The following is a 24913-nucleotide window of genomic DNA, read 5'->3' as shown; positions in this document are numbered from 1 at the left end:
AAAAAGATTAATCCAGGTTTTGAGTATATTTGTTATTGTTACATGGGAAAAAGTACCAGTAGATTCTCACAAATCCAACAAGACCAAGCATTCATGATATGCACACTCTTAAGGCTATGAAATTGGGCTATTAGTTAAAAAAAGTAGAAAAGGGGGTGTTCACAATAATAGTAGTGTGGCATTCAGTCAGTGAGTTTGTCAATTTTGTGGAACAATCAGGTGTGAATCAGGTGTCCCCTATTTAAGGATGAAGCCAGCACCTGTTGAACATGCTTTTCTCTTTGAAAGCCTCAGGAACATGGGACATTCAAGACATTGTTCAGAAGAACAGCAGGTGCAAAAAATTATAGGCTGTTCATCTACAATGATCTCCAATGCTTTAAAATGGACACACACAAAAAACAAAACAAAACAAAAAAAAAAACAGACGCATGGAAGAAAACGGAAAACAACCATCAAAATGGATAGAAGTATAACCAGAATGGCAAAGGCTCACCCATTGATCAGCTCCAGGATGATCAAAGACAGTCTGGAGTTACCTGTAAGTGCTGTGACAGTTAGAAGACACCTGTGTGAAGCTAATTCATTTGCAAGAATCCCCCGCAAAGTCCCTCTGTTAAATAAAAGACGTGCAGAAGAGGTTACAATTTGCCAAAGAACACATCAACTGGCCTAAAGAGAAATGGAGGAATATTTTGTGGACTGATGAGTAAAATTTTTCTTTTTGGGTCCAAGGGCCGCAGACAGTTTGTGAGACGACCCCGAACTCTGAATTCAAGCCACAGTTCACAGTGAAGACAGTGAAGCATGGTGGTGCAAGCATCATGATATGGGCATGTTTCTCCTACTATGGTGTTGGGCCTATATATCACATACCAGGTATCATGGATCAGTTTGGATATGTCAAAATACTTCAAGAGGTCATGTTGCCTTATACTGAAGAGGACATGCCCTTGAAATGGGTGTGTCAACAAGACAATGACCCCAAGCACACTAGTAAATGAGCAAAATCTTGGTTCCAAACCAACAAAATTGATGCCTCGCAGATGTGAAGAAATCATGAAAAACTGGTTATACAACTAAATGCTAGTTTAGTGATTCACAAGATTGCTAAAAAAGTAGTTTGAACATAATAGTTTTGAGTTTGTAGTGTCAACAGCAGATGCTACTATTATTGTGAACACCCCCTTTTCTACTTTTTTTTTACTAATCGCCCAATTTCATAGCCTTAAGAGTGTGCATATCATGAATGCTTGGTCTTGTTGGATTTGTGAGACTCTACTGGTACCTTGTTTCCCATGTAACAATAAGAAATATACTCAAAACCTGGATTAATCTTTTTAGTCACATAGTACTACTATTATTCTGAACACTACTGTATATTATATATATATATATATATATATATATATATATACAAATTATTAACCTCGCTTGGTCTGTACGGGGACATCAGACAACACGTCGGTCTGATATTTCCCCGTACAGACGTCGTGGTCTGTTAAAAATCCTTTGCCATTAGTGCTACTATCATGGATAATTACATGTATTCTTAGTCATCAATCTCACTTCTTATTTGCTGCTCAATTTTTCAAACAATCCAATATCCCTTTACAGGCAATCTGTTATTGGCACTTATACTCATATACCTCTCAAAACAATTTCATTAAACAAAAATTAAACAATCCCACCCCCCCCCATGAAAAAAAGCAATCACTCAAAGTACTCCCTAACCTGTTTCATGTTCATGTAGTGACATTGCATTATACATGCATAGTTATAGTGCACTGTGCAAGCGTTGCTTCAGTAGTTCTGCATAATTTACCCCAAAATGGCAGCGTACGAGTATTTTCAGTTGTCACTACTCTCTGTATAAAAGGACTCTGTTACGAGCCCTCCCCTCCTCTCCGTGCAACAGCAGTTGGTTTAGACCACACTCCCAAAGAAGAAACCAGCATTTAATCTGTAAAATAAATCATTAATTCTGAATGTAACAGCAGTAATGAACACTTTTCTTCTTTATTCAACTTTGTTCTGAAATTTGAGACTGAATGAAGATGCACTCGAGAGAGACAGAGAGAGAGGTGTGCATCTATTCACTCTGACACAACACAGAGATGAGTGAGAAGGAAAGTGCACAATTAGACAAATGGGTTCATGTATCCTAAAACAGTCAATCAGAAAAACACCTCTGCTGCCGCACAAAACATCACTGAAATACGTTGATTTTTCACCAGATTTCATTCTAAATGTGGCTGAAAATTAACATGTCAAGCAAGTGAGGAGATGACAGCACCGTTCACTTGCCAGTGTCGAGAGGGCAAGTGTTACTGTAGAGCTCTGGCCTTTTGGCAGCCCAACTGTTGGAAATCCATTCAACTTTAATCCCTGCACATACACATACATACACGTGTGTGTGTAAAGATAAATTAATTTGAAGGTTTGTAGCTAAGGTATATGTAAACATATTGCCTCAATACAAACAACTGCACCTCAGGGAACCCCTCTGTTAAACTCCTTAAGTTTGCAGATGACACCACCATCATTCGATTCATCCAGGATGGTGATGAGGCTGCATACAGATAAGATGTGGAACAGTTGGTCCTCTGGTGTGGTCAGAACAACCTGGAGCTGAACTCGCTCAAGACTGTAGAGATGATAGTGCACTTCAGGAGAAAACCCCCATCACTCTCTCCCTCTCCATCCTCGACAACACTGTCTACTGTGGACACTTTCTGGTTCCTGGGATCCACCATATCCCAAGATCTGAAGTGGACCTCCCACACAGACCTCATATATACATAGATCAGGAAAAAGGCACAGCAGAGGATGTACTTCCTCAGACAGCACAGGAAGATCATCATCAGCCCCAGGAACTGCTCATCAGCTTCTACACATCCATCATCCAGTCTGTTCTGTGCATCTCCATCTCTGTTTGCTTTCAGGTCTGCAGAAAAAAAAATCCCATCCTGTCTATGGCTGATTCTGAGACTTTGATTCATGGATTTGTCTCTTCTAGATTGGACTATTATAATGTTCTATTTTCTGGCTTACCGCAGTCCAGGATTAGGGGTCTTCAACTGGTTCAAAATGCTGCTGCCAGACCTTTCACACAAAGCAGAAAGTCTGACCACATTACGCCTGTTTTGGCATCCCTGCACTGGCTTCCAGTTGCTGCAAGATCGGATTTTTAAGTACTGTTATTAGTTCATAAAATTGTTCATGGACTTGCACCTCCCTATCTGGCTGACCTGGTAAGCCCCTATGTACCAGCTCGGGCCCTGTGTTCTCAGGGTGCAGGACTTCTATGTGTTCCCAGGGTGAATAAAAAGTCTGCCAGTCACAGAGCTTTCTCCTACCGTGCCCCAGCTCTGTGGAATGATCTCCCGGCACACATTCAGCAGTCGGATACTGTGGAGACTTTTAAGTCACGTTTAAAGACTCGTTTGTTTTCCCTGTTTTATCAGTGTTATGATGTGTTTTTATTCTTGTATTCTTTTATGGTCGTCTTTTTATTGTGTTTTAAATTTTTAATTCAGTTTTTTTTTTTTTATGTTGTGTGAAGAGCGCCTTGAGACGATTTCATCGTGAATTGGCACTATATAAATTAATAAATTTGATTTGAATTTGAAATAATTGGAACCAGCCTGCCATCCATCCAAGAATGATACCGGTCCAGGACCAGGAGGCGAGCTGGTAACATCTCTACAGACCCCTCACACCCTGGAAACACACTGTTTAAACTCTTCCCCTCTGGTCGATGTTACACAGCTCTGTACATCAAAACAACGAGACACAGGAACAGTTTCTTTGCACAGGCCATCACACCGATGAACAATTTAACCTGTCAAAAATATACCTCATGTACAAGTTAACTTCAATCTGTTGTCTGTTTCAGATATTTTTTTTTCTTATTGCACATTTTATTACTGTGAATTATTCAGTGTTTAGTGTATATTAATATAGGCTGTACAGAGAGCATGCAGCTCAAATTGAAGTCAAATTCCCTGTAATCTGTGCATAAAGGCTATTCCATTCCATTCAACCATGTATTTTGTTCATCACAAATTTGTCATTCTATTCCTGTACACTATCATTGTTTAATAAACCAAGTATTTTCTCAGGTTTGTCTTACATGTGTCTGGAGATCAAAGTAAGCTCTCCTGTCCTCCATCCGCTCCCTGTTGAAGTTAATGTTGAATTCTGCAGCTTTTCTTGCGGCTTTCTTTATGTACTCTGGAACTTTGCTCGCTTCCACCTTCTGAGTGTTCTGCTGTTGCATTTGCTATGAAAGGATATTGTGCAAAACCTTTGTTAGAGGAGTAAGTTAGCATCCATTAATGTAATTCTTGAAAAATAAAATACTCCATGCATCATCAAGTTCTAAAAGTTTACTTAACTGACTTTCCAATATTTCCTCACCAGAACTAAATTAAAGTCTCATTAATTTAAGTGTATGTGTGAGCACTTACTGAGTACTCTTTAGCTATTCTCTGTCGCTCTCTCTCCTGTAGTATAACCGAGTACTCAGCATGTTTGGCAGGATACTCTTTTATCATCAGATCTATCACCTCGTCGCTCCGCAGGGCTGTTAGTCCTGGAAACAATTAAAGACCATTAATAACTGTTTTGAATCAAGCTCACTGATGACATGCAGGCCAACTGTAAAGGCCCCCTGACACGAGCATGTCTGATTCACGTACTAGCACGACCTGTGTCAAGCTGGAGAGTAAACTTGTCTTTAACGGGTGCAGACAGGACGTGAGAGGGGTGCCGGTGCGTGTTATTGCACACAGAGAATTTTGAAATGTTCAAAAATCTTTCAGGTACAAATGTCATCCTACGTGGCGCGATCTAATCACCAACACGATGTGCAGCTCGTCAATTGGAGTAAAGAAGTGAACAGAGCGAGTGGTGACGTCAGCGGATCGCATCAGAGCGCAGCTCGTTTGAACGATTATAACAAGATGTTAAATCTGTTATAAACATACTTCAACAGCTGGACACAAGAAGGAAAGAACACACAACTGTTTTATCAAGCCATGACAATGTAAACGTGACAAATAATTACCTTTTTAGACAGCTCAAAATGCTTTCTGCAGCTTGTTAGGCGCACGCATACGGCTGAAGCTGTGTGCTACTGCATGAATCAAAGACATGCTCATGTCAGGGGGCCTTTAGTAAGAACACTGATTGATTGTTTAAGGCAGTGGTGTCCAAAGACATTCCAGAAAGGGCCAAGAGGGTGCAGGTTTTCTTTGTAGCCACTGACTCCAGCAGGTGATTTCACTGATTAACTCATCCCATCTGCTCAAAGTGATGTTAATCAGTGAAATCACCTGCGAGAGTCAGTGGCTACAAAGAAAACCTGCACCCTCTTGGCCCTTTCTGGAATGTCTTTGGACACCGCTGGTTTAAGATATTCAGAAAACCCACTCAATCAACTGCAGGCATGAGAATAAGACATCCTGAAAATCGGCCTGTGGTCTGGGGCCTGCTGCAGGAGCTTCTGGGTTTTAGGCAAAAATCAGACCCATTGTAAGCCTTATCTTGGCAGCCAAGCAGATGCTTGAAAAAAGTAAAGAATACCTTGTCCAGATCGGCCTAAAAAAAATCTGAATATAAAATATCAGGAATTCAGGAAAAATCCAGAAAATTCTCATGCCTGAGATTAAGAAACTAGCCTGGGTGGTAAGTGGTCCTACCAAGAGTGCATTGTGTCTCCGTAATGACGTTCTGTTCACGCAGGTAAAGCTTCTCTTTGTGGGACAAGTCTCTCCTCTCCAAGTCTTCAGAGTTGGGGGGGGGGGGGGGTGTCAGAATCCAGCATCAATACTCAAAGTACACATTCCAACTAATCATTTATTCTTACATTTAAAATATGACTGAAAATAAGACCATTAGAACTGTTGCCTGGCAGTACACAATATAGCATTTCATGCATGTCAGCTTAAGAAATTTAACTATTTTAGCTTTTTTTTTGTAACTGCAGTCTTACCAGGATACTTCCTTTTGAAGGATGTTACCCCCAGATACTCGCTGACCTGCTCCTGCAGCATGTAATACTCTCCTGTATCATCAGGTGGCCACTTGTACTCTGTCAGGTTCTCTGCTGGAAAATATGTAGGGCTGAAAAGTAGAGCAGTCACAAAGAGGGCCGAAGATCAAAACCATTCCAAAGATTAATCTTCAGTACTTCCTTATGACTACACAGGAGAACACAGAGGGGAGAGATGGACCCTCAGGTTCCTCAGTGTAACTGTAAATCAAACTAATAATTCTTACATTAATTCCAAATCAAATTGCCAGTATAACAGAAAGTACTTATATAACACCATTTATTTTTCCAGAGGAGAGGAACAAGCAATTTATTGGCGGAGGCAAAACCCAATATTGAAGCATCATAGCAGCTTTTAATGTTAACAAAAAAACACAACAGTGTGAGAGACCTCTGTGTGTCAACAAACAACCCCATAAAGCAATTTAATACTAAAGTAGAATTTTGCCTGTGGGGGATCCACAGGTTCTAGACTAGTTAGTGTTTATAAAATAGGTAGCTGACATTTTTCAAGGGTGGTAATAAATTAAAGTTTGTATAATGAGTTGGAAGTGTGAGTCTAGAATGTTTTTATAACCTTAGACCTCAACAATTTTTAGAAGAACGCAACCCTTTTATTTCATGTTCATTGTGTAATTTTTTAATGTTTAAATGGACTGCATTTATATAGCACTTTTCCATCTGCATCAGACCCTCAAAGCGCTTTACACATCAATGCTTCACATTCACCTCGATGCCAGGCTGCTGCCATGCAAGGCGCCCACTACACACCGGGAGCAACTAGGGGATTAAGGACCTTGACCAAGGGCCCTTAGTGATTTTCCTGTCAGGCGGGGATTTGAACCGAGGATCCTCTGGTCTCAAGCCCAACACTTTAACCAGTCAACCATCACCTCCCCTAACAGAGACTCAGATGCTGCCTTAATGTTAATTTACTGTCTTAATGTATTTATAAATTGTTTAGATTCTTGTTATCATATACCAGGCATGGGAACAGTCTGGAAGGAAAAAGACTGGTGGGGGACTGTGAGGGGGAGGCAATTTTAAATTTGTCACACTTTAATGGCACACTTTGTCACACTATTGTGATGAACTTTAACAGATGAAAAGATGATTTTATGTTTCTAAAAAATGCTCTCATTTATACCTTTGTTTAAAATCTTGGCCATGAATGACAATCGATAAAAAAAGTATAAAAATTTATTGTCACCAGACATTCAAAATAAATGTTTGTCAATAACAATGCTTTTTACTCTTAAATTCATTTTATTAGGAAACGGAGCAGGCCGCGGCCTCAACATCTAAATTCTGGGTCTTTTAGTGAAGCTTAGGGCTAGTGGCCAGTGATCATCTCAGTATTTCTTTTGCTCTTCTTGTTGCTTAATGCCGACAAATTATACTGCATTTGTTGTCTTTCTGATGCCTGATTGTTTTTTTGTTTTTTTTAACTCTCTGAGGTGCGACTCCATCCAGGACTGGGTGTGGTGTCCGTTTCTGCAACCATCCTGTCCTGTGCACCAGAAACATCTCTATATTAATTTTGTGAATTGTTTTGTAATTTTTGTCTGTAGCATGGCCCAAGCAGAGGGTCACCCCTTTGAGTCTGGTCTGCTTGAGGTTTCTTCTTTGGAGGGAGTTTTTCCTTACCAATGCTGCCTGTGTGCTTGCTCTGGGGGTTGGTAAGGTTAGACCTTACTTGTATGAAGCGCCTTGAGGCAACTTGTGATTTGTCGCTATATAAATGAAATAAATAAATTGAATGAAACCAAATAGCCAGGATAGTCAGTCCAATGTACATTTAAATTCAGGTAAAATCCATTCAAGACCACACTACAAATGATGTTTTTTTTTTCCAATTAAAAAACCAGGTATGTTGATTTTCACTCAGTCCAATGTAAAATCCAAGTTGACACCATCTACAGTACTGAAAGGAATAACAAAAACAATAAGGTACAGCGTTCTACCTAGTTTGTGTAGTATTTTACGCTTATTCAGTAATTTATGTCGAATGCTGGTGAAACGTGGGCCCCACCCATGTCCCTTGCTGATGTGTTCAACCATTTTTTTCTATCTTCTTAGTTCATTTGTATTTTTCTTACCCTCTTAGTTCATTTTTTTAATAAGTACTAATTTATGTAGCAGGATGAAAGGGTCTTAATGATTTTCTGCTAGTGTTTGATTCCAGCCAATTAGTGTGGGAGAATGCTTGTCCGTCTCTTGCTTGCTGGAGATTTGTTGCAGGTGTTTTTTTTTTTTTTTTTTTTTTTTTTTTTTATCTTTAGGTGTTTGTCAGGCGGTTTCACTTCTGCATTTCTGTGAAGAAAGATAGGTGCTGGCCACGGCTGTTAGTTCTTTGACATGCGTGTGCTGTCAGGTGCTTATTTTAATGATTTTGCCGTATAGAGACCTCTGTGGGAGTTACTGCTGGTTGTGCACTGCTTGGCACTTGTGGTGCCATAAGGCTGTTGGACACTCCGGGCGGGGTCGATTCCTCTGTTTATTGCTGTGCTGTTTGGGAATGACAGAGTGGTATATAGCGTGTGGCTTGGTCTCCTCCTCCAGCCATTCACATGCCATTTATGTTTGTGTTCTTTAAATTACAGGTCTGCAGGTAAAAGGACTGAAACGACATCCATGCAAGCTTTTCTTTGTAATCTTTACCGATTTCTCAGACACACTTGCCATCTTCATCTTTTATACTTTCCAGCACATTTTCCTCATAAAAAAACTGTCCTAACTTTTTTCACTTTCCGCCATTATGCATCCCATCATATGCAGTTCTCGCATGCAGGATCTCGCACAAGAGACGTTTTGCAGGAAAAGTAAAGTTTTTACTGCTTAGGGTAACCATGTCCTGCCATGAACTACTCAGCCTTTGTTTCGTTAACTAGCTTTACTAACATTTGCAGACACAAACAAATTGTGGGACGAGGTACTTATCTATTTAGCATAGCAAGTCTTTTTCTACCTACTACTGGTGTCAGGGACTCAGCACTCTCCTAGACTGAGCACCCCCCTGCCTTCACTGCAAATGAGTCATGTCGGAAGGTTAGCAGTGATTAACAGATTATTGCCTCGTTTCTGCTTAAAAGTGACTTCAGAATGATTTAAGAGGTTTTACTTTGTCACATTATTAACAATATAATCACATTATTCCCTTTGATCGCTTTGGGTGTAGAGTCAGACTCAGACGTGCTGCTGTCACACTCTGATTGCTCCCCATCTTTAGTTACGTAATAATGCTGAATTTATGTGGGATAGGTTGACCCAAAATACCAAATGACAAATGTCATCTCCCTAGTTTCTGCATGATCGAAGCCATACACATGCATGCACACAGAGGCCACATGGCTATTGTAATATAGATAGCAGCAACTCATAAGAACATCTTAAGGACTAGAATAGACTGCAGTTGACACTACAGGAATGGGACATGTCTTTTGTTTTTAAATAGGTATTTAACAAAATGCATGATGACAACCCACCCAAGCTCTTGACTGAAGGTGTCGCAACTTCGGGAGCTGTCACCTGAACCCATCCTCCTCCTCTTGGGAGGCTGGCTTCCATCATTTGATGACTCTTCTATAATGTCCTCCTGCAGAGTAAAATAAACACCTATATTTAACAAATGTGTCAGTAAGATGCCCAGACAATGCACTGTGACAAGCTTCAACTTGTGGTGTATTTTTTATTATTTTTTTTTTTTTTTTACCAAAGACAAGCAATGTGCTAACATCAAACATAATGATATGCAAATGCCAGAAGATGATAATGTTGTTGCTGATAACATTTAGCAGATGTTCAGAAGGATAAGTATATACTCTTTTTGCAGAGACTAGTTAATGGCACTTAGAAAAATACACCTGATATATTCAAATGTTGAATGCAAAAACATATGCTGTGTGAAAAATGTATGCTGTTTTTTAAAAATGCCATGAGACAAGAAACTGAAATTAAAAGTGAAAATTTAAGTAATGAACTTAATCTTTTAGAAAGGAAAATGTAATTAAATCAAACATATCAATGGAAAATTATGATGATTTGGGTTTTTTTCTAAGATTTCTTTAAGGAAACCTCTGTCAGAGGGCCAAAGCAGGAAGAAAAACTAAAACAAGACCTGCACCTGCAAAACACTGAATGGTGAATTTCCATGACTCAGAGTTGAACTCAAAAGACCTGGGTACAGCCCCAATTCCAATGAAGTTGGGACGTTGTGTAAAATGTAAATTAAAAACAGAATACAATGGTTTGCAAATCCTCTTTAACCTATATTCAATTGAATACACCACAAAGACAAGATATTTAATGTTCAAACTGATAAACTTTGTTTTTGTGTAAATATTTGCTCATTTTGAAATGGATGCCTGCAACACATTTCAAAAAAGTTGGGACGGGGCAACAAAAGAATAGGAAAGTTGATGAATGCTCAAAGAACACCTAATTGGAAACAGGTGAATGTCATAATTGGGTATAAAAGGAGCATCCCCAAAAGGCTCAGCTGTTCACAAGCAAGGATGGGATGAGGATCACCACTTTGTGAAGAACTGCGTGAAAAAAAAAGGTCCAACAGTTTAAGAATAATGTTGCTCAACATTCAATTGCAAGGAATTTAGGGATTCCATCATCTACAGTCCATATAATATAATCAGAAGATTCAGAGAATCTGGAGAACTTTCTAAAGGTAAGCGGCAAGGCCGAAAACCAACATGAATGCCCGTGACCTTTGATCCCTCAGGCGGTACTGCATTAAAAACTGACATCATTGTGTAAAGGATCTTAGCACGTGGGCTCAGGAACACTTCAGAAAACCATTGTCTGTTAACACAGTTCGTCGCTACATCTACAAGTGCAAGTTAAAACTCTACGATGCAACGCAAAAGCCATACATCAACAACATCCAGAAACACCGCCGCCTTCTCTGGGCCCGAGCGCATTTGAAATGGACAGACACAAAGTGGAAAAGTGTGCTGTGGTCTGATGAGTCCACATTTCAAATTGTTTGTGGAAATCATGACATTGTGTAATCCGGACAAAAAAGGAAAAAGACCAGATTGTTACAAGCACAAAGTTCAAAAGCCAGCATCTGTGATGGTATGGGGGTGAGTTAGTGCCCATGGCATGGGCAACTTACACATCTGTGATGGCACCATCAATGCTGAAAGGTACATCCAGGTTTTGGAGCAACACATGCTGTCATCCAAGCAACGTCTTTTTCAGGGACGTCCTGCTTATTTCAGCAAGACAATGCCAAGCCACATTCTGCACGTGTTACAATAGCGTGGCCTTGTAGTAAAAGAGTGCAGGTACTAGACTGGCCTGCCTGCAGTCCAGACCTGTCGCCCATTGAAAATGCATGGCACATTATGAAACACAAAATATGACAACGGAGACCCCGGACTATTGAACAACGGACGTCGTACATCAAGCAAGAATGGGAAAGAATTCCACCTACAAAGCTTCAACAATTAGTGTCCTCAGTTCCAAAACGCTTATTGAGTGTTAGAAGGAAAGGTGATGTAACACAGTGGTAAACATACCACTGTCCCAACTTTTTTGAAACGTGTTGCAGGCATCCATTTCAAAATGAATAAATATTTGCACAAAAACAATAAAGTTTATCAGTTTGAACATTAAATATCTTGTCATTGTGGTGTATTTAATTGAATACAGGTTGAAGAGGATTTGCAAATCACTGTATTCTGTTTTTATTTACATTTTACACAACGTCCCAACTTCATTGGAATTGGGGTTGTACTTTCCAAAAAAGTGATCTCACCAAACCTGGATACATCCACACGTGTTTTTACTGGTGTAAGACTTGCTATATTTAGAAAAGACCACCCTTGTGGGGTGGAGAAATTACACTCTTCACAGTTTTTAAGATGAACGCAAATCAGTGTAAACAACAAAACATGTATAAAACGTGTATATAAACACAGAAAAGTGACTGGCTGTCACTCCCGCCACTCAAAAAAAAAAAAAAAAAAAGGAACACATTGAAACAGAATGTGATGCTTTAATCTCTTAAAATTAGGGATGGGTACTGATAAGATTTTATCGATATCTATACAATTATGGATTCTGCTTAAAGTAAAGTCTTAAAGTAAATAAATATGAAACTGGTCACTGTAGCCTTGATCTCTGGACATAAATAGAAATAAACAAAATCTGCTGTCAAAAGCATTTCTTTTCAGACATTAATGGCATGAATGTCACGCCATACGTCTGAGATGAACTCAGACAGTTGCTGGAATCTGCAGGTCTGCAGCCATACAGTCTTGGGCTTCTGCATGTCAGCGCAGGATGTCTCATTTTGTGAAGAAAAAAAAACATCTTGATCGATTGCAGTTTATTGGTTGTATTACAACATTTGGAAAGAGGTGTCATTTGATTTAAAAGGCGATTCACTTTGAAGTTATAAATTCCGAGTGGACTATCTTTCTAACTTGACTCAGAAGAGAGCGGTGGAGCGTTTGGAGCAATGGAACGGACGACGATTCTCGTGTCTTTCTCGCAACAAGACAGGAGTCCCAGTTAGTCACTTTAATCTGCACAAAAGTGACTCACGATTGACATATTTTAATGGCTTCGAGAGGGGTTAAGAAGCAGAGTTGCCACTTCTGAAGAGGAACAAAGCAAACAACCAACAAAGCAGCGGATCGGAGCACTGCTTCATTGGTTCAAGGTTCAAAGTAGATCTGCGCTGCAGAAACGGTTGATTACAGACCCTGCAGCGGGTCTGTAATCAACGCAGAGAAATGATCATTTTCCCGACAAACACCCTCAAAAACAATGGCCGCTCTGAAGGGCCGATAACGGAATTGTTAAGCAAAAAGGCTATTGATGTCCGTGGATCAAATCATTTCTTAATGATACCTGATAAGAACCGGTTCTCCATACCCAACCCTATCAATACCTCTTGTGAGTTTTCTCTGTACTAAAAGTAGGCTTTATAGGTTTTCTGGATACTTGATATCTGGACATAAACTGTACATGGTGGATCCTTGATCTCTGGACATAAACAGAAATAAACAAAATCTGTACTTTTTGTCAAAAGCATTTCCTTTCAGATATTAATGGCATGAATGTCACTCCATACCTCTGAGCTGAGCTCATCTGGCTGTGCTGCACGTTGGCATCAATGTAATTCATAAAGAACGCAAGACGTCTCATCTTGGGAGGAAAAAAAACTTTTGATTGATTGTAGTTTATTGTTTGTATTACAAAATCTGGAAAGAGGTGTCATTTGATTTAAAACGGTAATTCACTTTGAAGATATTAATTTTGACCAGACTTCAGCTTGACTCGGCAGAGAGCAGCGCAGCGTTTGGAACTGTGCGAATGGAACTGTGCGAATGGAACTGAAGACAATTCTCGTTTCATGCCTGCAGCAAGAAAGAGTCCCAGTTAGTGGCTTTAATCTGCACAAAAGTGACTCACGATTGACATTTTTAAATGGCTTTGAGAGGAGTTAAGAAGCGGACTTGCCACTTCTGAAAAGCAGCCAATCAAATAACCAATGAAGCAGTGGATCGGAGCACTGCTTCGTTGGTTCAAGCTTCAAAGTGGAGCCATTACAGAATTGGTTGATTACAGAATCGTGGCAGGGTCTGCAATCAACGAAGAGAAATGATCATTTTCCTGACAAACACCCTCAAAAACAACGGCTGCTCTGATGGACCGATAAGGGAATAGCTAAGCAAAAAGGCTATTGATGTCAGTGGATCCAATCATTTCTTAATGATTCTCAAAAAGAACCGGTTTTCCATACTCATCTCTACTAGGAATGGGTACTGATAAGATTTTATCTATCAATGCCATTATCAATCTGATTCTTTATCGATTCCCTTATTAATACCTACTGTGAATTTTCTGTGTACCAAAAGTAGGCTTTACAGGTTTTCCATGTCAACAACATTTTACAGAGTCTTAAAGTAAATAAATATGAAATTGGTCACTGGATCCTAGATCTCTGGACATAAATAGAAAAACAAAATCTGTAGCTTTTGTCAAAAGCATTTCCTTTCAGGTATTAATGAGAAATTTAACTCCATAGCCTCTGAGCTGCAGTCTTGCAGCCGGCTGCACTATACGTCTAGATCAATGTTAGATAATATCTGTGCCAATTCCTTATTCTATTATTTCATGTTAGTTACCAAGTATTTTCTATGCTTAAATGGTAATATTTTTAATGAGTTTTAGTTGTCTGTTTGAGTATGTATGTCAACTGGTGTGAACTGGTTTTATCTGATCAGAAACAAAGGAATTAGGGTCCACCATGTACCAAACAACTTGTCTGAAGACAAGGGGTGGAGCTTCCCCTCAGTCTGTGGGGAGTCAGCAAGATTAGGTTTGTGAGACTAAAACCAACCCACTGTACCACCTATATTGTCTTGTATAAAAGCAGCATGCCGGCCATGTTCGAGGTCTTTCAGAAAATGGAATCCGTCCGTGGGCTCTGTCTCTGGGGACCTGGGCCTGGTTTTCAGTGTGACTTTCAATAAATTCAAACTGAGGAATATCACTTTCGTTCTTTGTAAGGATCAGTATATTACAAAAAGAACCGGGAGGAATAACATCAATGTAATTCGTAAAGAACAGGGAACATCTCATTTTGGTCTGATGTAGTTTGCTGTCTGTATTACAACGTTTGGAAAGAGGTGTCATTTGATTTAAAACGGCGATTCGCTTTTAAGTTATTAATTCCGACCGGAATACATCTTTCCAATGTTTGAATCCACACAGTTAGTGCCACAAAACAGATTATATTATTATTATTTCCTTTACCTGAGGGACAGTAACTTCAGTTTACGAACCGGCGAAGTGGGTCCAGCTCAGGCCAAAGAACCATCATGTGCACTACCCCACGAAAAGTTAGTGAGAAAAGAATAACAACTCCGGTGTGGAATGGAGGACAATTCTTGTTTCTTGCCCACATCAAGACAAGAGTCTCAGTTAGTGACTTTAATCAGCACAAGCAGGAACCGGTTTTTGATACCCATCCCTAATCCTCACTTAGTACCAAAAGTTAAACCAGTGATAACAGTAGGAAAAAAATATTAGTATTAAAAGGAACCAGAGAAGAAGGACCACCTGAATTTTCTAGACAGGAAGAAAGCAGTGCCACACAAGAAGTTATGGGAGCAAAAATAATAAAGGGGGAAGGGTCACTGACCCCAGTGGAACAGTATCCCAATCGCGCTACAATGAAACTTTGTATGAAAATGTGGCAACTGAAATCACCTGGTGGAGTGGGTGGTTGGACAGAAACCCTGCACCCTCTTGGCCCTTTCTGGAATCAGTTTGAGACCTGATTTTAATCGCCAAAGCCTCAAGTTTTATCAACTAATGTTAGGCTAGCCTTTAGCTGCAGGATGCTGACTCAGTCAAGCTGTGTGAACATTTTATATTTGTAATTTTTTATTATATTTTTACCAAATAAAACTACACAGTTTTTAAATGGTTACTACTCTGACTACAAGAAAAGTCTCAAATTTAAATAACTTAGATTTTTTTTAGTTAAAAACTTTAAAAATTATCCAAAGTAGACCTGCATTGAAATAAATGTGGTCAGATTTCAGAAAGAAATAGCTGATATGTATTTATAAGACCCTTGTGAATGCAGTAAAGTAAATCTGTAAGCCCAAATTTGTAATTCAGCGGAGAAATCTCTGTTTAAAAATGACAAATTTGCAGCTAAAATTTAGCCCTCTGTGAAAACAGTTTGTACAGCCGTATCACTTCCATGACGTCAGGGACAAGACGATGCACTCCCGCCTTCAGTCCGATCCCGCATTGAAATTGATTTTATCTGTTAGTAATGTTACTTATACACGTCCTGGTTTCAACATCCAAAAGTAAGCTGCAATGAATGTGAGATACAGATCTGTGTGCTCAAATCAGCAACGACATCGAGAGCGGGCGCCGTTCTTCCTCTCCCGCTCTCTGCCTCCGCTACACTCGCTGTTTTAATGCGAAGCGGCCGGTACACCTGTTGCTGCAAGGACAGACTTCTTGCGGCAAAATCCACAGCACCGCACGTCTCGGCAATCTGAGCCCCAGAGCTCCATGGACGCTGAGAGAGGTTTATATATTTTTAATGACTGGGATTCTTTGCGGGTCTCGCCTCCATATCCCGCGATGGTACCGGAGGCAAAAGACAGTAGATTTTCATTGTGACACCACTCAATCAAACGGGTGTATGAAAAAGTCCCCCAAAATAATTTTCAAGCACAAATAAAAGAAATGTGTACTCACCAAACGTGCCGCAAGACAATATGAAGTTTAAAAAAAAGTAGATCCTTCCGTATAAGACAAGAAAAAGGTGCAGATGCAAACTGACGTAAATCCACAAATTACAATTGGCGCAATGCATGCTGGGAGAGGGTCTTGTCCGTGACGTCTCGGCAGCGTCCATGATGAGAGGGACAATTTGCGGAGGGCTAAATGTTAGCTGTAAATTTGTCATTTTCAAATGAAGATTTCTCCGTTGAATGACAGATCTGGGCTTGCAGATTTACTTTACTACATTCAGAAGGATCTCGTGTAAATGTAAGTCATTTTTTGTTCAAAAAATCTGACTGCATTTTTTTCAATGCAGGTCTCCTTTAAAGAAAATGGCACAGCACTGCTTTGTGTTTCTTTTTGTTTTTAAGAAATATATTTCTTTACTTATCCCACATGAGAAACATTTCAACATTTGCTGTGCAAAGACTCTTGTACATCCAGATGCACTTCAAAAACTTCCAATGATGGAGCTGAACACCAAAACCTAAAGTCCAGAAGGAAGAAGTGAACATCTCTGCTCTTCAAAATGTGAGGAAAGTGTCTCCCAAAACTCCACCAAGAAGTTGAAGCTGCAGAAGAGACCATCATCTGAAGCAACAACAACAGATAAGTTATGGTTTTAATTTACAGATCAAAATCAAAGATTTCTAAAGAACTTGTTTTTTTGTTTTTTTTTTAACTTAATGTAAGAAACATTTTTCAATTTCAAAATGAACAGTAATCAGAAATTAATCTTGAAGTAAAAAAAAAAAAAAAAACATTTGTAAGGATTTTCTTTAGTAAACTGCTGTGTATAAATTAGCAGTTCAGATGTTCCTCTGATGCACATTTCTACACGCTTCCATGTTTTGGCATGATGCCTCTTTCTTTTGTTTACACCTGCAGTGCACACCACGCGGCTATGTCAGGCTAAGTTCTCCCCTATGCTGTGAAAAAATCTTGATGAAAACCCTAAGAAGACTCAGCCTATGTTAAGATGTTCAAATGAAAGTGGGACCAACCAAGACAAGCATTTTCCTTATTGTGCCTTTCAGCTTCTGGAGGGGCACTGCCTCCAATACTCTCCACCTTTTTAAGCATTGTTCTTTTTTGCTTTTCAGCTGCCCCCCCATTACAGCCCTCTTAACCCCCTGCCACTTTAAGCATTTTTTTTATGATGTAAATTAATATTCAAAGTTTTCAGCTAGTTGACAGTAGGGATGTACAATATGGCCAAATTATTGTATCTCAATATTGTCATATAAATTGTCATAAATGTCACATATAGATGCTGTCCATATTCTTGAGTCGCTTAGGTGGGTAGGGAGAGTTCCCATGAGATAAAAAAAAAAAGCTTTTAAACCTGCCATCACTGGTTCTCAAGACCAGACACCCAAGTGGCTCTACTCTACTCTCTCTCTCTTTTTTTTTTTTTTAACTGAACACTAGCAGAGTTCCACCTTCACTTTCACTTTATTTATTCAGTGTCTCCAAAGGAGCAACGAGCTGTACAGCAATGGGTATATAGAAAAGCACAGAAAAAAAAGAAAAGAAAAGAAAAAAAAAAAACCTTAGATTTGGAATGTATAATAGAAGATATACCTTACTGAATTTTCATATCAATATGATATATAATATGACTATGATTTGACACAAAGTGCAGCAACAGTGAAAATTAAACATTCTTAAACAAAACAGTAATAACACCACACTCATTTTGCACTCATCATAAGGTTAGAACACTGTGCCCTGCAAAAGCATTGGAACACTTGGAATTTCCACACATTTTAATTTGTTTATGCCATTTTACATACAAGACATAAAAAAAGAAGAATTAAAATTTTTAAAATTATCTTCCTCAAACTCAAACTGAAAGCAAATCTCTAAAACTTGAAAAAAACCTGTAAATAATAATCAGTTTTATTGCCAGTTTTCTTTAGACAAGTCAGGGGATGGAAACATGAACACTTCCAAGTCACTGAATATGTCTTGGACTTTATTTACATCAATTATGAAGAAATACAAAAGTTTCTTTCACCAAAACATCAAATCTAGGCATTCATCTCAAATGTACTTTCTGTCAAATTGTAGCTTAACTTTCAGGTGTCTTTTTAAGAAAATCCTCCTCTGCACCACTTCATCAGGAAGCTGGATTTTATATTTTTTAATTAATTTATATCAAGTTGTAGAGATGTGCTTTCAGTTTGCGTTAAGGAAGATAATTTTAGGAAAAAAATGTATTTGAAATGGAATAAACATATTAAAATGTGTGAAATACAAAGTGTTCCAATACTTTTGAGGGAAATTGAGAAACACTGAGGAGCAGTGTGTGTTGTAGTCTTACACACCTCTCTGCAGCTTCTCTCCCCCTGCCATCCCCTCATTACCCCATCCCCGTAGAGACGGTGCCTGCTCCCAGACTACCAATAACCAGCAAAAATCTATTTAAGCATAAAAATTCAAAAAGAAAAAATAATATAGCACCTTCAACTGCACCACAGACTAAAACAGTTAAATGTGGTCTATTAAACATTAGGTCTCTCTCTTCTAAGTCCCTGTTGGTAAATGATATAATAATTGATCAACATATTGATTTATTCTGCCTTACAGAAACCTGGTTACAGCAGGATGAATATGTTAGTTTAAATGAGTCAACACCCCCGAGTCACACTAACTGTCAGAATGCTCGTAGCATGGGCCGGGGCGGAGGATTAGCAGCAATCTTCCATTCCGGCTTATTAATTAATCAAAAACCCAGACAGAGCTTTAATTCATTTGAAAGCTTGACTCTTAGTCTTGTCAATCCAAATTGGAAGTCCCAAAAAACAGTTTTATTTGTTATTATATATCGTCCACCTGGTCGTTACTGTGAGTTTCTCTGTGAATTTTCAGACCTTTTGTCTGACTTAGTGCTTAGCTCAGATAAGATAATTATAGTGGGCGATTTTAACATCCACACAGATGCTGAGAATGACAGCCTCAACACTGCATTTAATCTATTATTAGACTATTGGCTTTGCTCAAAAAGTAAATGAGTCCACCCACCACTTTAATCATATCTTAGATCTTGTTCTGACTTATGGTATGGAAATAGAAGACTTAACAGTATTCCCTGAAAACTCCCTTCTGTCTGATCATTTCTTAATAACATTTACATTTACTCTGATGGACTACCCAGCAGTGGGGAATAAGTTTCATTACACTAGAAGTCTTTCAGAAAGCGCTGTAACTAGGTTTAAGGATATGATTCCTTCTTTATGTTCTCTAATGCCATATACCAACACAGTGCAGAGTAGCTATCTAAACTCTGTAAGTGAGATAGAGTATCTCGTCAATAGTTTTACATCCTCATTGAAGACAACTTTGGATGCTGTAGCTCCTCTGAAAAAGAGAGCTTTAAATCAGACGTGCCTGACTCCGTGGTATAACTCACAAACTCGTAGCATAAAGCAGATAACCCGTTAAGTTGGAGAGGAAATGGCGTCTCACTAATTTAGAAGATCTTCACTTAGCCTGGAAAAAGAGTCTGTTGCTCTATAAAAAAAGCCCTCTGTAAAGCTAGGACATCTTTCTACTCATCACTAATTGAAGAAAATAAGAACAACCCCAGGTTTCTTTTCAGCACTGTAGCCAGGCTGACAAAGAGTCAGAGCTCTATTGAGCTGAGTATTCCATTAACTTTAACTAGTAATGACTTCATGACTTTCTTTGCTAACAAAATTTTAACTATTAGAGAAAAAATTACTCATAACCATCCCAAAGACGTATCGTTATCTTTGGCTGCTTTCAGTGATGCCGGTATTTGGTTAGACTCTTTCTCTCCGATTGTTCTGTCTGAGTTATTTTCATTAGTTACTTCATCCAAACCATCAACATGTTTATTAGACCCCATTCCTACCAGGCTGCTCAAGGAAGCCCTACCATTATTTAATGCTTCGATCTTAAATATGATCAATCTATCTTTGTTAGTTGGCTATGTACCACAGGCTTTTAAGGTGGCAGTAATTAAACCATTACTTAAAAAGCCATCACTTGACCCAGCTATCTTAGCTAATTATAGGCCAATCTCCAACCTTCCTTTTCTCTCAAAAATTCTTGAAAGGGTAGTTGTAAAACAGCTAACTGATCATCTGCAGAGGAATGGTCTATTTGAAGAGTTTCAGTCAGGTTTTAGAATTCATCATAGTACAGAAACAGCATTAGTGAAGGTTACAAATGATCTTATGGCCTCGGACAGTGGACTCATCTCTGTGCTTGTTCTGTTAGACCTCAGTGCTGCTTTTGATACTGTTGACCATAAAATTTTATTACAGAGATTAGAGCATGCCATAGGTATTAAAGGCACTGCGCTGCAGTTGTTTGAATCATATTTGTCTAATAGATTACAATTTGTTCATGTAAATGGGGAATCGTCTTCACAGACTAAAGTTAATTATGGAGTTCCACAAGGTTCTGTGCTAGGACCAATTTTATTCACTTTATACATGCTTCCCTTAGGCAGTATTATTAGACGGTATTGCTTAAATTTTCATTGTTACGCAGATGATACCCAGCTTTATCTATCCATGAAGCCAGAGGACACACACCAATTAGCTAAACTGCAGGATTGTCTTACAGACAAAGACATGGATGACCTCTAATTCCTGCTTTTAAACTCAGATAAAACTGAAGTTATTGTACTTGGCCCCACAAATCTTAGAAACATGGTGTCTAACCAGATCCTTACTCTGGATGGCATTACCCTGAGCTCTAGTAATACTGTGAGAAATCTTGGAGTCACTTTTGATCAGGATATGTCATTCAAAGCGCATATTAAACAAATATGTAGGACTGCTTTTTTGCATTTACGCAATATCTCTAAAATCAGAAAGGTCTTGTCTCAGAGTGATGCTGAAAAACTAATTCATGCATTTATTTCCTCTAGGCTGGACTATTGTAATTCATTATTATCAGGTTGTCCTAAAAGTTCCCTAAAAAGCCTTCAGTTAATTCAAAATGCTGCAGCTAGAGTACTGACGGGGACTAGAAGGAGAGAGCATATCTCACCCATATTGGCCTCTCTTCATTGGCTTCCTGTTAATTCTAGAATAGAATTTAAAATTCTTCTTCTTACTTATAAGGTTTTGAATAATCAGGTCCCATCTTATCTTAGGGACCTCGTAGTACCATATCACCCCAATAGAGCGCTTCGCTCTCAGACTGCAGACTTACTTGTAGTTCCTAGGGTTTGTAAGAGTAGAATGGGAGGCAGAGCCTTCAGCTTTCAGGCTCCTCTCCTGTGGAACCAGCTCCCAATTCAGATCAGGGAGACAGACACCCTCTCTACTTTTAAGATTAGGCTTAAAACTTTCCTTTTTGCTAAAGCTTATAGTTAGGGCTGGATCAGGTGACCCTGAACCATTCCTTAGTTATGCTGCTATAGACGTAGACTGCTGGGGGGTTCCCATGATGCACTGTTTCTTTCTCTTTTTGCTCTGTATGCACCACTCTGCATTTAATCATTAGTGATCGATCTCTGCTCCCCTCCACAGCATGTCTTTTTCCTGGTTCTCTCCCTCAGCCCCAACCAGTCCCAGCAGAAGACTGCCCCTCCCTGAGCCTGGTTCTGCTGGAGGTTTCTTCCTGTTAAAAGGGAGTTTTTCCTTCCCACTGTAGCCAAGTGCTTGCTCACAGGGGGTCATTTTGACCGTTGGGGTTTTACATAATTATTGTATGGCCTGCCTTGGGGTAACTGTTTGTTGTGATTTGGCGCTATATAAAAAAATTGATTGATTGACTGATTGATATAGTGCAGCAGATAAGAGAATATTTAGAGTGGAATCCTGCAAATGGTGATACAAACATCAAATCTGGCACAAATAATCCATAGACATTAACTCTTAAAAAAAACTGATTGGCCACTAGAATTTTCAACAGGCAGGCAGGTAGGGGTCAACTGAAGAATTACACAGGGGTCTAAATCAGGGGTGAACAACATGTTACACAAAGGCCCAAGAGGGTGCAGGTTTTCATTGCAGCCACTGATTCCACCAGGTGATTTCACTGATTAACTGATTCCATCTGCTCAAAGTGATAATCAGTGAAATCACATGGTGGAATCAGTGGCTGCAAAAAAAACCTGCACCCTCTTGGCCCTTTCTGGAACAAGTTGCCCACCCCTGGTCTAAATTAAAAGATGCTCCAATCATATAGAAAACTACACCATATTATTTGTCTGATCATAAAGATTCCAAAAAAGGTATAGTTGGCCATTCTGCGACTGAATGTTATGGAGTTATGAGGTAAAAGCAGCAAGAATGGTGACAAAGATCAGTTTCAGTTTGTACAGAGGTCAAAAGTTAAAGTTGCTCCATTAATTTAGCTACAGCTGTAATTGTGCTGAATGTGACACTCGTATCACCATTTGAAGCTTTGTTTCACTTATCTGCTGCACTAATAAGACAACAGAGCATGAACCAGATGTTGTCTGTTAGCTTAAACATGTGTCCATAAGCCAACCCAAATTAAAGGAGAAATGCTGCTTTTAACAATCTGGACCTCATTTTTGGCATAAAATACGGTCGTTTACTCACCAATATAAGTTTGGTGTGATTAGAAGTCCATAGTTCAAATGACGTCTTCAGTTCAAATCTGGAGCAAACATTTTTCTTCTTCTACTAAGGTGGATTAGAACTTTTTGTGGTATACAGCACAAACTAATGGACAGGAGGAACCTAGTAGAGTCAATGTGACTCACTGATCTGAAAATGCAGGTCTTTCAACCAGACATGCAGTGCCGTGACATGTCAATCATCTGTGTTCAATCAGATTTCAGGGGAGTCAAGTGAAACCCTGGCTTCCACTCTAGCTCCACCCATGCCAGGAAGTGTTTGACATTTGACATTGACATTTCCTGTTTCACTGTGACTGATAAACTGGCACTTCCTGCTTGAGTGTGAGCTTGCCACTGAGTTCCCGCGAGATTCCATGGGATCTCGTCTGTAAATCCAGGAAGTGTCTATCCAAGAAGTGTTTGACATTTGAACATTTCCTGTTTTACTGTGGATTTGAAAATTGGCACTTCCTGTTTAGGATGCCCTATATCATGCGTGAGCTTCGCAACGCTTCGCTCATATAATGGTTTAACAGCTATGGAGTCACTTTTTTTTTTGTACTTAAAGTTTTAAGTGACTGCAGTACAGTTACAAAGGTAGATGGTCACATATTTTGGAACTACAGGAAGTGTTTAAGATCATCACTTCTAGTGGTAATTTTGGCTCTACATTCGCCCTAGTGAGATATCCCATAATCCTTTGCATGCCAGAGAGTAGCTGCAGTCTAAACAACATGGCGAAACCAAATGACAACAATTGCAAATGAACACTATACTACCAAAATGTAAATTTTCATGTCTTTTGTAACATTTACAAGAAACTGCATGGATGAGACCCTGAAAACTAGCTAAAACAAATATTCCGTGTATACTACATTTAACCTGCATGGAACTTCATAAATGCAAACCAAATTTCAGACATTTTATATATATTATTCTGGAACAAACAGGACACAGAGTGTTGTAAAGGACAACAAGCAGGGCTTTAAAGAGCGTGACATGAACAGGAAGCGATCCGGCTCACAGCTATTCCCATTGAAAATAACGGAGAAACAACCTGAGCTTCTCGCATGTTTACATAAAACAAACACAATAACATCTACAAACCCAGATAATATGTTCACAACAGTTTGAGGCAAAATATACAAAGAGTTTTACCTAGCAATGTTAATGCTGTTGTCCGTGTGCAGGGGTTAAATTGCAGCCTTATCAGAGCATCTCAATGCATTTCTGGGCCATACTAAAATATGAAATGGGGCGAAATGGGGACCGATAATCATGAAATGAGGGGAAAAATGTAAAACTAGTACAGAGTTAACAAGACTGACTCCAAATAAGCAGTTTTATGTAATTGTTTCGCTTTTGTTTTTTGGGAGATGCGCTCAGTACATGTAGTAGGGGCAGGTGCGCCATCTGACGTTCAAGAGATGAAACTTCAGTCAATGGGTCAGTCTGTTTCATTTCATTATGTTTTACCCCCATTTCATTGTTATCAGTCCCCATTTCGCTAAGAAAATTAAAGTACAAGGTCTATTAGAAAAGTATCCAACCTTATTTTTTTTTCAAAAACCATATGGATTTGAATCACGTGTGATTGCGTCAGACAAGCTTGAACCCTTGTGCGCATGCGTGAGTTTTCCCACGCATGTCAGTTGCGTCAATCGCCTGTGAGCAGGCTTTGAGTGAGGAGTGGTCCAGCCCCCTCGTAATTGTTTCATTGCCAGGAAATGGCGGAATGATTTGGGCTTTTTTTCCAATGAAACGACGAGAGGGGTGGACCACTCAAAGCCTGCTCACAGGTGAATGACGCAACTGACAGGCGTGGAAAAACTCACGCATGCGCACGAGGGTTCAAGCTTGTCGGACGCAATCACACGTGATTCAAATCCATATGGTTTTTGAAAAAAATAATAAGGTCGGATACTTTTCTAATAGACCTCGTATGTAATTGAATCATATTTGGAGTCAGTCTGCTCCGTATCACTACAATTTACCCC

General features: G+C 39.3%; 1 protein-coding gene across 1 annotated transcript in view; it reads right to left on the bottom strand.

Moving 5' to 3' along the window:
• Positions 1 to 24913, bottom strand: part of phf10 (PHD finger protein 10) — a 52955-nt gene that overhangs the window by 27283 nt on the left and 759 nt on the right. Inside the window, exons 2-6 of the mRNA XM_034187584.1 lie at positions 9544 to 9653; positions 5999 to 6129; positions 5706 to 5789; positions 4473 to 4597; positions 4136 to 4285 (exon numbers count right to left, since the gene is read on the bottom strand). Of these exons, the coding sequence (XP_034043475.1) occupies positions 4136 to 4285; positions 4473 to 4597; positions 5706 to 5789; positions 5999 to 6129; positions 9544 to 9653 (600 nt within the window). The remainder of the gene's footprint in view (positions 1 to 4135; positions 4286 to 4472; positions 4598 to 5705; positions 5790 to 5998; positions 6130 to 9543; positions 9654 to 24913) is intronic.

This window comes from Thalassophryne amazonica, chromosome 2, assembly GCF_902500255.1.
Source record: "Thalassophryne amazonica chromosome 2, fThaAma1.1, whole genome shotgun sequence".
In the NCBI taxonomy this organism is placed as follows: Eukaryota; Metazoa; Chordata; class Actinopteri; order Batrachoidiformes; family Batrachoididae; genus Thalassophryne; species Thalassophryne amazonica.
This window is presented reverse-complemented; position numbering and strand designations above follow the sequence as displayed.